The sequence below is a fragment of the Quercus suber genome, unplaced genomic scaffold (genome assembly GCF_002906115.3).
Source record: "Quercus suber isolate HL8 unplaced genomic scaffold, Cork oak 2.0 scaffold_170, whole genome shotgun sequence".
Lineage (NCBI taxonomy): Eukaryota > Viridiplantae > Streptophyta > Magnoliopsida > Fagales > Fagaceae > Quercus > Quercus suber.
In genome coordinates this window covers 1,064,906-1,076,873 of record NW_027069630.1, presented here as the reverse complement: position 1 = coordinate 1,076,873, position 11,968 = coordinate 1,064,906, and the positions used below count along the sequence as shown (strand labels likewise).

At 33.3% G+C, this 11,968-nt stretch overlaps 1 protein-coding gene across 1 annotated transcript; it reads left to right on the top strand.

Annotated features, from left to right (window-relative positions):
- The first annotated feature begins 1,273 nt into the window (after positions 1-1,273).
- LOC112026685 (F-box/kelch-repeat protein At3g23880) lies at positions 1,274-3,021 on the top strand. The gene has a single exon (XM_024059377.2). The coding sequence runs from the start codon at positions 1,349-1,351 to the stop codon at positions 2,741-2,743; it is 1,395 nt and encodes a 464-aa protein (XP_023915145.1). The 5' UTR covers positions 1,274-1,348; the 3' UTR covers positions 2,744-3,021.
- Positions 3,022-11,968: the final 8,947 nt, after the last annotated feature.

Sequence of the window (11,968 nt, the reverse complement as noted above, 5' to 3'; positions counted from 1 at the left end):
CTTTGAGAACAATAGTGCAATGTTTGATCTTACTTGGTACTTTAAGCTTCCAAATTCCTTTCCAAAAATATTTCTTAGCTTCTGCATTTTGAGTTGGGAAATGAGTTTGTGTGGAGCCTTTACAGAGAGCTTGGTAACCCATCTTTACTGAATAAATTCCAATCCTTTCCTTCAGCCAAATTAGCACATCAGATTGTGGGATGGAGCAGATAGGGATGGACTTAATTTGTTGAGCTTTGGGGGGATAGAAACATAGATCAATGAGATGGGTATTCCACCAACACGAATGTGGATCAAAAAGGGCATCCACTATTGCATCTGAAGAGAGAAAGTAGGAGGAGATAACACTCTTCCATCACCATCCTTCAGCAATTAATAGGATACCTTTCCAAGCAAAAGAACCCGAGGAGGATTAGCTTAAAAAATAGAGCAGTTTGGGAAGTATTTTGCCTTGAAGACCCAATAGAAGATAGAACTCGTATCTTGAACCAGATGCCACACTCATAGCTTCATTAAATTTAACACGATCTCTAAAATCCAAATCTCCAGCCGATTTTGGTAAACACATGGACTCCCAAATTTTCCTATGAATCTTCCTTTTGTCACCTCTCAAACCCCAATAAAATTTTCTGATTAACATTTCAATATTTTTTAGGGAGAAAAAGTTTGAGTTACGAGGCTAGCAGCATGTTGTAACTATCTAAAAAAAAAATTAGACTGTGTATCTTGAACCCAACATGTGCGTGTGTGTGTTATCTATACTACTATTTAAGAGGTTTTTCCTGTTTAGACTGGACATTTTTTTTTTTTGTTTCAAAATACTCCTATATCCCCACGTTTAAGTAAAGACAAAACTAAAGGATAGTCTGGTAAAAATACTTGTCTAACTTGCACTAAAAAATTGCCTATAAAATAAGAACATTCTCTTATTAACCCACTTCTTCAAAGCAATTATATGCTTATTGTTTTTTTGTTTTTAAAAGAGAAAAATAAGTTAAACAACTCACATTGTTGTTGTTGTTTTTTTTTTTTTTTTTCTATAAGATAAACCTACGTTTCTAATACTTTATTATTATTTTAAAAAAACATTCTAAAATTTTTGTGTGATCGGAAAATATTGTAATCTTAAATTATAATAGAGGCAAATTAAGCCATGAATACATAATTGGGCCCCTTTTGCTTACACAATAGTTGGACTCAGCTGTATCCATTACCCGGACCCGGTCCACTCTAAGAATGTACAAATAAAAATATATCGAGGGCCGACCTAACGGACTAGCCGACTAGGGAGTAGAGTAAAGGAGTATATATTAGGTATTAGGGATTTTAAATTTTAGGGATTTCGAAAATGTCGAGGTCGAGAAGGTGCAGCTTAAGTTTAAGGTCCAACGATTCGAAGTGGAGGTGGGGGCGGAGGTCGAGAAGGTGCAGCTTAAGTTTAAGCTCCGATGATTCTGATTCGAGAAGGTGCAGGTTAAAAAGTTTACCAGAAGAGTTGGTGGAAGAGATCTTGGCATGGCTTCCAGTAAAATCATTAGTTCGTTTCAAGTGCGTTAAAAAGTCATGGTCATCTCTTTTCCAAACCCCAACTTTCATTGCCAAACACCTTCGTTACAATCAGTCTAAAACTAAAAACCATCCAAATCCAACTCTTCTTGTCCATATCCTTGGCCTAAGAAGTCTTGTTTCAAAATACCTCCTACAATCTCATCATCACGACGAGGCCAATGACCACCGAAGTGTTTATCATGATCACCTCCTGCAATATCATCATGATGTTGGTTCTGTTTCTGATGAGTGGCTTGTTCTTGAAGAAGAAGGACGACTACCTTTTGTGGACTACTTTCAGGGGGAGAACATGATGAGTGGCTTGTTCACAGATGGACTACTATGCACCAACATGTTTGCTTGCATCAACGGCATTATTTGCATTGGCGGTCTATTCAGTTGCTTCCCCTCCTTTCAAGGCTTTGTTTTATGGAATCCGGCGATCAGAGAAGGTAAAACCGTTGCCTATCCCATAACCAAAACTCCTGATTTTGTTCAAGCAAAAGAATCGTTTTCCTTTTTTGCATTTGGTTATGATCAAATTTCTAATGACTACAAGGTGGTTAGAGTTGAAAGATATACCATGAAATCTGCAAGCACAAGCTACTACAATTCTTTTTATGTTTACTCCCTAAGGGCTGATTCCTGGACCCAAATATTTAGCACCCCTTTTCATCATTCAAACGTTAGTGTGGATACTCGTCATGATGAAATATACTTTAATGGAGTTCATCATTGGTTTGGTTACCCCAACGAAGAACTCATGGAGAGATATAGTAGTCACATAATTATATCCTTTGACATGAGCCATGAGGTTTTTCAAATAATAAGGTTTCCAGAGTTTTCAACAATAGGAAGCGAAAGGCTTGCTGTATTCAATGATTGCCTTGCTTGTATTCTTTATGGTGTCACTGAATGCATTGATATATGGGTGATGCGTGAATATGGGATCGAGGATTCTTGGACCAAACAGCTTGTTGTAAATCCCCCTGTACCAATTGCATGTCCAGTACGATTTTTTGGGAATGGAGAATTCCTTCTGTTTGATAAAAATTGGGCAATGGTTTTGTATAACATTGGTTCTCAAGAAATTAGGATTCTTCAATGCACAGGCTATCCAAACACATCCCTGCCAATCGAACTTATCGATTATGTGGAGAGTCTTGTTTCATTCACAGGTGGAAATGTGTTTTAGAGTTATTTTGCCTGAGCTCCTAGTTATTTATATCAAAAAATATTGTTTCAATAACTTATGTGTGGCTTAGAGAAGATGATATTGCATCTCATATGGATGGTGTGTTTGTTAATTTATTTAGAGTGAGAGCCAAATAACATCTCAGCTGTTGCTAGCTTTGTTGTCTATTTGTTCTAGTAAAATTTGCAAATACTTGGTTACTTGAGGATCTGTATCACTGGGTAATGTGACAAATTAAGTTTTATATATTTTGATGGAAACCATATTTATTGGAGGTAGATGACTCTGTTGCTAGTTTTTGTGAAATTGTTCACGTTGTTGATCTTTTTACTTACAAATTTTAGATGGATAGTTTTTCATGTTCTGTTATTCATCATGATGTGCTTCTTTTAGCCAAGCCACAGGTTTGTGTTCTGTTCAACCTTGTTTCCATATGTTGCTGTTCTATTAATCCTCTTACATGATCTCCTTATTATCCTTGCCTGTTGCACGCCCAAAATTCCAAATAAGAAATAACCCACTGCTTTCCTTCCTTTCCGTTCTTTTCTTTCTCCTAGGAATCCTATTGCGAACACAAATAACCTTTTAGACAATGTCGTATTTTGGAATTTATATTTTATACCGGCAATCCTACTCTTAGTGTGACCACATCTTCAGAAGTCGTCACCATAGCTTTGACATTGAATTATTATGTTATCTGTAGGATGTACTTATAGTTATTTCAGTTCTAACCTAAGCCGAGAGTCCTTATATGTCAATTGCCCAATGCTTTGAGTCTGACCTCTCCAAGTTCAACAACCATTCCTAAAGCTTTATTGTAAGGTTCGTAAAATGCTTCTGTGGCCTTTTTTCTTATACTAATAGCATATTTGATTTTCATGATGCTTATTTTTTTAGATTTCCCATATGATATATGGTCTCCGTTTTGCCAATGTTATTAATCAATATGAAATTCCCTGGTGATTTTCTGTTAGATCCTAATCTTATTTTTTCCCATACTCTCATCTGATCGCACTTGATGTTTGTTGTCTACCATGCTTATCCCCATTTTTCCTATATATGCGTTTGGCATGAGCCGGAATTAATTAGGATCGCTGTATAAAAATAATGATATTTTTATATCATAGATTGTACAAGTCCCGCTCTACAATTTAGGTTAGGAAGCTATAGCTGAAATAAATTCCTGGATTAACTCACTCACAAATTCTACTACTGTTGTTTTGAATTGTGACTATTAGGAACTTATAGTATTACTTTTTAAACCCCCATTTTGAAACTTAGTCTAAAAAAAAACCTTTTCGACACCAGTTAAGAACTCCAAAAGCGGAAATATGAGATGTGCGTGTGGGACTTTTTAAACCACCATTATAAGACCTAAACTTGTTTGATTGCTTCATTTCGCATTGCACAAAAGCAATCTGCTTCAATTCCTCATTCAATAAATTTCCTAAGTTCTAGATTTATAAAAATAACAATTAATCTTATAAATTGCGCAAGTGACATGTTTTCAGCCAAATCTAAAATCTGATAATTGGAGCTATGGGGCATCATTCTTTCCATTGCTACATGGAGGTCCAAACTTGACATGAAGGAAACAGAACAGTCAACACATAGGAGGATATATATTATTGTTACTTGTTGGATATAAATTTAGCTCTTCAGAATTTAAAGAAGGTCAAATTTGGTTGATAGCAACCACCTTGGATCTTAAAAACCAAGCCTATAATTATTGTATTCATCAATAGGAAGATGTCAAGCAGTGGTTAGGCACATAACTGTTGGCAGCCTCATCATGTTGCACAAATTGTGTCGGAAAACCTGCAGAATAGTTAAGATTTAAAAAATATTCATGATTGGAGGTCCAATTTTTATACCAAGAAACACAACTCAATTAAATGAACAAACATCTGCCAAGCAGGGACCCTCTGGTTTGAAAACACGTACTTGTAATTACTGGTAGTGATGTGACAGAGCCTCAAGAATGGCCTTGATGTTTCATGGAACAAACACCTGAGCCATCTTGGGGCAGTTTTCTCACCGTTTGCCTATGGGACCACTATCTTAACACAGGACAATTATAATTCTTGATACTAAGAGGATAGAGTTGGACAACCCTTACTGGTGAGGATGGCAAGGATAACAAGATTAGTGATGTAATTAGCCTTTAGAGCTCTCTGGAGTGAGGAAGAGAAGAAAGAAGCAAAATTCTGAAGAGGACCAATTTCCAAAGCTTAGAGAGGTAATTTGTTCATCTTATGTAAATTAAATTTTTTTAGGTGCCTATGGAATATGGAAAAGATCCTAGCCATTGTGGTAATTGTAAAAGATTCCAGAAATAATAAAAGTGATGAAGAAATTTTTTAGTAACATAGGATGTGACCAAAAATGTTTCTCTAATCTGAAAATAATAACAAATCGGTTGGAATGAGATGAGCTTACCTCCTTCGATTGCATGATCCATCCGGCATGGATTTTTTTATGTATTCCAAGACTTGCAAGCCAACATAGTTTTCATTAGAGACAACAAAAGAGGTAAGAATTTCTAGCAGCCCCACCTCCACCAGAAAAGACTCCATTATAGTCGATTTCTTCTTGATTACATACTCCAACTGGAAGATGTCATTTAAAGGCCATTCCACCCACATTTTGATGTGTTTGTTACATCTGGAATGTGGCATTTACATAATTAAATGGATAAAGGTTTGATTTAAATGAATGTGTATTCAACTCTTATCACTTCTAACCAGGGGTGTCAAATTCAACCCAAACCCACCCATTTGCCTGATTCTTGTTTTTTTAGACTTCACATATATGATATATGCTCTATGTTTTACTAATGCTATTCATGGATATGAATTCCTTGGTAATTTTTGTTAGATCCTAATCTTAGAAGGTCAGCTGTAAAAACTCAAGCTGAAGTAACTCCATATATGCATATCCTAATCTTATCTTTTTCCATACACTCATCTAATTGCATTTGAATTCTTAGAAGGTCAGTTGTAATAACTCAGGCTGAAGTAACTCCATATACACATGTTATTGTTTTTTTCTTCGTCTTTGCCAACTTAAAGTTGGTTTTGCATTTAACTGACCAAAGGTCGTTGCTGACACATCAGATGATTAGGTTGAAAGCAAGAAATTAAAACAAGATGAAGTACTATACTTGAAACTGGACAGCTTTAGTTTCTTCTGGTGGATGACAATGAGGCAATGCTGCAATGGTCTTGTATAACATTGGTTTTCAAGAAATTAAGAATCGCATCTCATATGGATGATGTCTTTGTTAAATTTCAATTCTATATTCCTCTTCAATATCTATAATTTGTTGATGGATCAGTAAATTGTTGATTTTTTACGCATTGGAACTGTGATAGAAATTCAGGGGAGGTTTGGTTATTAATTTATGTAAAGTGAGAGCTAGTTTAGGGTTTGAGTAGGTTTTTTTTTGCAATAACATCTCAGCTATTTCTTGCTTTGTTGTCTATTTGTTCTAGGGAAATTTACAAAGTCATTCTTTTATTTTGTATTATATTGTATTTTTCTTTTGATAAATTGGAACTTCAATAAATCTCATTTTTCTTTTATTTCAAAGACTTCAACAAAATCTTGCCATAAAAAAGGCCAAATAGAAATTTATCGAGTTTGGAGGTAGTAAGCAATATGTAAAAGTTTATGGATAACTAGTGAAGCCCCATTGGACAGTAGTTTCATAGACTATCCCTGGTGGTGCTGGTAAATGAATAAAAAAGTTTAACATGTACTATTGCCTTTGGAGGTTGTATTTAGATTCATGTTTACTGTATGCTTTAATATGTGATAAGAAGAGAATTCTGTTCAATTGGGTTGGGCGAGAAGCTGAGGCAACCGTTGAATTTCGACTAGTGTTTGGAGATGAGAACTTAAATGGAAGTGTTAGCTGAATGGCATGGCTTAAGAATTCCTATTGAGTGATCTGTTTGTAAATTTATGTAATAATGCCTTATTGCTATAAGCCTGTAACTATTATCAATTATGGAATGTTCTAATTTTTTTGGTTTGTGAGATAAGTTAACTATGTATTAGTGATAGGTTCTTCATGACTATATTAGTAATACTATCTCGAATTTTGTTTTCGTTCATTTCAGACCTCCAAGATTTAAGTTTATATTCAATTAAATTAAATTTTTTTTGAAAAATTTTGGAAAATATTTTTCAATTATTAATTAGTTTTTTTTTAATTTAATAAAAATTGAAGAAAAAAAATTAACAATTTATACAATTAACGCAACATTAACAAAAGTTGATGGAGAAGCCTTAATTGAACAAACTTAAAATTTAGAATACTAAAATGAACGAAAGTAAAATTAGAGAACTGAAATATATTTTGGTGAAACTTAAAGAATAGGTTTTGCATTTTAACTTTTATTCTTTTACTTATGTTGGTGTTTAATTAATTATATATATATATATATATCTAATGATTCTTTTGTTTCATCATTGTTGTTTGGAAAAGATCAAGAAAGAAAAAAATTTCTTCTGTGTTTGTGGCTAATTCACGTCGAGATATTAATCAAAGTAATTGTACTATTTACTTTTTAGTTTTAATTTTCCAAAACCATCTCATTGATATGGCAGGGTTTAAAAGAAGAATCTCTCTTTTCCTCTTCATCATCCATTCCCTCTTCTTTATTTATGAAGAGGCCGCTTAACTCATTACTTTATACACCAATATGTGTGGCAGGACATATTAAGTAGAGTATTACCCAGATTAATTACAAGGTGAAGGAGTGGAGTATCATCCCTCACCCCCCCTCTTCTTGTCAAATGCATGTTCATATATATATATATATGTGTGTGTGTGTGTGTATTTGTAATATTGCAATAAATTTTGTAAGTAAAATGTTATTTAGGAACAAATTTTTTTCCCCTTGTTACCTTTTGAGTTCTTGAGAGAGCGAATATTTTAACTGCAACAATTGATAAATTGTCAGAGGAACACTTTCTTGCACAGTCTGCGGGATAATAAGCAGATAGTAGCTTCTATAGTAGAAGAAATTATTAGTTGTCTAACTCATATGATGCTCTCATGTCTCTCCCCTCGTTGGTTTGGGTTTAGCTATAAGTAATGCACTAGACACGTTAGGATGGAAATTGTCAATCTACAATCTAACGTGTCTAGTGCCAGTGATGCACTAGACATGTTAGGATGGAAATTGACGTAATTAGCATATAGTAGCTTCTACTGTAGAAGAAATTATTATTTGTTGAACTCATTTGACGCACTCATGTCTCCCCTCATTGGTTTAGATTTAGTTATAAGTCTAGTAATGCACTAGACACGATAGGATGGAGATTGTCGGTTTGCAATCTATCGTGCAAGAGAAGTAAAACCGACACATACCATTAATTTTTAGCCCCAAAACAAGAAAAATTCTGGTACCACACCAATGGCCACAACATTGGCCACAACTCGCCATGGCGAGTTGTCGCCATGGCGAGTTGTGGCTAATGTTGTGGCCATTGGTGTGGTACCAGATGTGCTCCCAGAACAATAGTGTCGTACGTTCATATTTCATATTTGACTAGACAGGCATTTTTTCCTAGGCAGCAAGCTATTACTTTTTCTTTTTTTTTTCCTTTGCCACACAATGAATTGACGTATCTTATTCTTCTACACCAAAAACAAAAATCCCAATCAAATCAAATTAGGGGCCATTTCTAATTCAAACAATCTTTTCTAAAGCAGGTTCCCACAATGACCCATTTCCCTTCAAGAGTTTATGTGCACTACATTGCTCTTGAAAGTTCCCAAAAACTTCGTACTTCTTTACCTTCAAAGAGTATCCACAGTAGTAGAGCCAAATTTTTAATTTTTTGGCACCACAAAAAGTCACTTTATCTATTTTACATTCTTACATCTAATAGCAGTGGTTTTATTTTAGCTTATAACACAATAAAATAATATAACTATTACAATAAAATAATATTTCATTCAACCACCAAAACACAACCACAACCATCATCAAAGCCATAGAAATCACTACAGAGACACGGAGAGAGGAAAAGTAGTGTGAACGTAAAATGAAATACATAGAAATCACTACACAAAGACATAGAAAGAGGAAAAGTAGTGTGAACACAAAATGAAAAACAGAAAAAAGAATAAAAATAAGAAAAGTAGTGTGAACGCAAAATATATATATATATATATATTTAACCTTTCAGCTATAGTGCACAGTAGTTATGGAGCCATTAAATATTGCTTTGGCTCCACTATTGCAGAGTACATTTTGAGTTTTAGTGGTGCTAAAAATAGCTATATAGCTATTTAGCACCACTATTGCTAGTGCTCTTAGAGCATTCACATTAGGCAATGTAAATGATATATGTTAGGTTCTAAAGACTTAGAATTTCATGTATTTGGAATTATAATATGTATTGTTGGCAAATCATGATCAAAACAAGTTGTTTAGTCTTGTTTAGACTTGCTCAAAGTAGTGTTGTTTATGTAAAGTTGGAATCGAGCTGATGCAAAATTCACTGTGCATCTCGGCCTGGCTTGATTGATCGAAGCTTAGGCTTGATCAATCAAAAATCGTGCAGATGAGTTTTTTCTGATGAATTTCCAACTCAGCCCTAACTCCTAAAACGTTTAGGGTTTTATATTTTTGCCCTAGGTATATAAGGCAAATCCTAGCTATGTTTTAGAGGTTGCTCATATTGCTATTTGTGTGAATCTTTTGTAAGATCTGTGAGGAACTTTCCTTCACACAAGCTTAGGATTATCAAGAGGAGATTTCTTCAAGAACTTGATAATCATTCAGTTGCTGCCATTAGAGCTTAAAGAGACATAAGCGATGGTGCTTGTACTTGTTGGAAAATCCAAGAAAGAAAGAGTCTGTGATTTCGGAGCTTGCACGTGGTCTTGTTAGTAAGTTTCTACTGGTGGGTAGCAATAAGATGTTAGTGGTCTAAATCTTATAATAAAACTTCAATTCTTTCTATAGTGGATTCAAGTTTACCTTGAGAATAGTTAGGTTAAATCCTCCTCAAGTTTTTTATTGGTTTGGTTTTCCTGGGTCATCATATCTTTGTGTTTTTTATATTTCCGCTGCTATATACTTGATATGATTGTTTGATTGTGATAACTTATATTTGCATAATTTGACTAAGTTAATCATTTGGCTAATTAACTAGGTTAATCCGGTCGTGTTAAGGGGTCTAAAAACTGTTCAGTATATGGAGAGAAATTTTAACATCAAAGCACAAAACAACACCATTATTTGGTATTGTACTTGTAAAAAGTTTTACAATAGTGCTACAGTGGACTTCTACATATTCAAGTTATTGTTCACCCATTGTAAACTTAAATTTCATTTTTTTTATTGGGTAGTATGTATTATTTTATTGAGAGAGAGATTGGATTATATTATTGGGTAGTATATATTATTTTAATGAGTTGAATAGGAAAATTAAAGTGGGGATGTTGGGTATGTTGTAAAATGGTATAGTATAATGATAAAGTAACTTTTGAGATGGTAAAATAAAATAGTACGAAGATTGCGGATGTGAATACTCTAAATAAATATTTTTTTTCCTGAGCACCTAATTACAAGTGAAGTCAAATCCTTTGTTTTGACAAAACTTCACCCACTTGCAACTCTTATTCAGTGTTCACATGTCTCTCCCTCGTTGGTTTATAGCTTTTGTTGTTGAACAATGAACATATAAACTATTAATTTTTACCCCTAAAACAATGGTGTTGTATGTAGCATTATCTCTTTATGTTAGAAGTATATGTTTATGTGATTAAATTTACTATATTCTAATAGTTTAGTATAATATTAGAGCAAGAGGTTTTAAGTTTGATCCTTATCTCTTCTATTTTACCTCCTATTTAAAATCACACATGTTGGGCCTTGCCTATTAAAAAAGAGTCCACATGTGAGAGAGAGTGTTAAAACTTAAAAGTATGTGATTAAATTATTAAATTTACTATAGTTTAAATTTTTGAGATAATCGGTAATTTAACTGTGAGAAAGAGTGTTAGAAATATATGATTAAATAATTAAATTTATCATAACTTAAACTTTTAGGATAATCGATAATTTAAATTAATTTAACAATAAACATGCTTGAAAAAAGAGAGTTATCTCTCTATAAGACTTCAATGCATATTTCATAATGGACTAGACACAATTTTTTCCTAGACAATGAGTCCCAAATTACTTCTTTTCACTTTCACCGAGAATTGACATTTTTTCTACACCAAAAACAAAAATTTCAATCATGTACCATACTACTTTTTTTCACTTCCACCAAGATTTGACGTTTCTTCTACACCAAAAACAAAAATCCCAGTAATCACTAAAATTTGAAATTTGGGACCATTTCTAACGCAAACCGTCTATAGTGGAAGACTTCGAAACTTAATTTAGTTTTGACGTTTTACTAGTGGAATATTTCATGTGGTGAACCGGATTGACACTATGGTCCATTCCCTCGCTGAGTGGAAACTTATGTTATGTAGACATTGCTCTTGAAAGTTTTCAGAAAGTTGTTCTCCTCTACCTTCTTATAAATGTGCTCTTTCATGAGCAACTAATTACAAGGGAAATCGTTTAGCAAAAAAAATTACATGAGAAATCAAACCCTCTGTTTTGACAAAACTTCACCCAGTTGCACCTCTTAGGCCTTAGCCATATTAAAATATATATATATATATATATATTGTACCATCCTAGGGGTGCATTTGGTATACTGAATGAAGATTACAACAGGAATTGTAATCTTTATTACTATGAATAAAATGTGTTGTAATATAATAACAAAACCTATTCATTAGTTTAGTTATGAGTTATAACATTAGAATGAAAGTTAATATTTATTTTAGAAAATTTCTTACTCATACAATTATATCTATTTAAAAATTGTTATTTTTAAATTTAAGAGAGATATTTGTTGTTTTTTATGATTGTTTATTTTTATAATTGTTAAATGTATATGAAAAGTTTGTTTATTTGGGAATATATTAAATTTTGAAATTATTGCACTTACTAAGGAATAACTAATACAACCTTTTAAAGAAGAATAGTTATTCCTTGTTTTGAAGAATAGTTATTCATAAGGAATGATTATTTCTTGTAATAAAAACATAACCAAATTAAAGAATAACTAAAACATAAGAATAACTATTACAGTACAACGCCTATTACAGTCTACCAAACATGCTCTAGGTGACTATGC

Excerpts from the sequence above, each read along its gene's own strand:
- LOC112026685 (XM_024059377.2), top strand. The coding sequence starts at position 1,349 with ATGTCGAGGTCGAGAAGGTGCAGCTTAAGTTTAAGGTCCAACGATTCG.